The sequence below is a fragment of the Equus przewalskii genome, chromosome 6 (assembly GCF_037783145.1).
Source record: "Equus przewalskii isolate Varuska chromosome 6, EquPr2, whole genome shotgun sequence".
Lineage (NCBI taxonomy): Eukaryota > Metazoa > Chordata > Mammalia > Perissodactyla > Equidae > Equus > Equus przewalskii.
This window is the reverse complement of record NC_091836.1, coordinates 32,892,285-32,893,735: the sequence shown is the minus strand read 5'-3', so window position 1 is coordinate 32,893,735 and position 1,451 is coordinate 32,892,285. Positions and strand designations below refer to the sequence as shown.

The 1,451-nt window shown below is 41.6% G+C and overlaps 1 protein-coding gene across 1 annotated transcript; it reads left to right on the top strand.

Annotated features, from left to right (window-relative positions):
* The first annotated feature begins 521 nt into the window (after positions 1 to 521).
* Positions 522 to 1,451, top strand: LOC103566528 (olfactory receptor 8B3-like). The gene has a single exon (XM_008542957.2). The coding sequence runs from the start codon at positions 522 to 524 to the stop codon at positions 1,449 to 1,451; it is 930 nt and encodes a 309-aa protein (XP_008541179.2).

The following is a 1,451-nucleotide window of genomic DNA, read 5'->3' as shown; positions in this document are numbered from 1 at the left end:
CTATGACATGACGCAGTAAATTAAACTCTCTTAGACTCTAGTCCCTTAGTTTTCAATTAAAAACAGTCTTTGTGATTCCCAACACAAGTGTAATCTGCATTAAAGGCCAGCACAAGATTGCTAGGTTTGCTCCTTCCAATTTTACTGATGAGGTGATATTTCAAGTGTATGAAGAAATGATGAGAATAGAGAAAGACAATTCTGTCCTAGTCCAAACTTCTCCCTTCTCCCTTGATCTTTCCAGCAGCCAGGTTTGCATATGGAAGCATTGGCCTTCCCTCTACAGGCTAAGTTTGCGATGCTGTTTGGTATATTTAGCTTATTTAGATGACAATGAGGGAAAGATAGTGTCACTCAATATCATGGTAGTGGTGAAGATAGAGTCTATGGATCCAGGTGGGGTTACTCTCAGACATTCCCAGTGTATACATACTCTTGTAGAACAAGATATTGCAGGCAGAGCTGAGTTGTTTTCTAATGTAACCCTTTTCTCCTGCTTCCACAGATTCCCTCAGAGAAAAATGGCTGCTGGAAATGGCTCCTTTGTGACAGAATTCATTCTGTTTGGATTAACTGATCAGCCAGATCTCCAACTCCCCCTGTTCGTCTTGTTTCTAGTAATGTATATAGTCACTGTGTTGGGAAATTTGGGCTTGATAATCCTAATTGGGCTGAATTCGCACCTGCACACCCCCATGTATTTTTTCCTCTTTAACTTATCGTTTATAGACCTTTGTTATTCTTCTGTGTTTACTCCCAAAATGCTGATTAACTTTATTTCAAAGACTACTATCTCCTATGTGGGGTGCATGACCCAGCTCTACTTTTTCTGTTTCTTTGCTATTTCTGAATGTTATGTGCTGACATCAATGGCCTATGATCGCTACGTGGCCATCTGTAAACCACTTTTGTATAACGTTGTCATGTCCCCTAAAGTGTGTTCCAGCCTCATGCTTGGTTCATATTTGATGGCATTTTCTGGTGCCATGGCCCACACTGGATGCATGCTGAGACTGACCTTCTGTGATGCAAACATCATCAACCACTATTTGTGTGACGTCCTTCCTGTGTTCCAGCTCTCCTGCACAAGCACCTACATCAATGAGCTGGTAGTATTCATTGTGGTAGGCATAAACATCATTGTGCCCAGTGTCACCATCTTTGTCTCTTATGCTTTGATCCTTTCCAGCATCCTCCACATCAGCACCACAGAGGGCAGGTCCAAAGCCTTCAGAACCTGCAGTTCGCACATAATTGCTGTTTCTCTGTTCTTTGGATCGCTTGCATTTATGTACCTCAAACCACCTTCTGTTATGTCTATGGATAAGGGGAAAGTCTCTTCTGTTTTTTATACCAATGTGGTTCCCACAATGAACCCTTTAATCTACAGCTTGAGGAACAAAGACGTTAAGCTTGCTCTGAGGAAAACACTGAATAGCAGAAAATTTTGA

Excerpts from the sequence above, each read along its gene's own strand:
- LOC103566528 (XM_008542957.2), top strand. The coding sequence starts at position 522 with ATGGCTGCTGGAAATGGCTCCTTTGTGACAGAATTCATTCTGTTTGGA.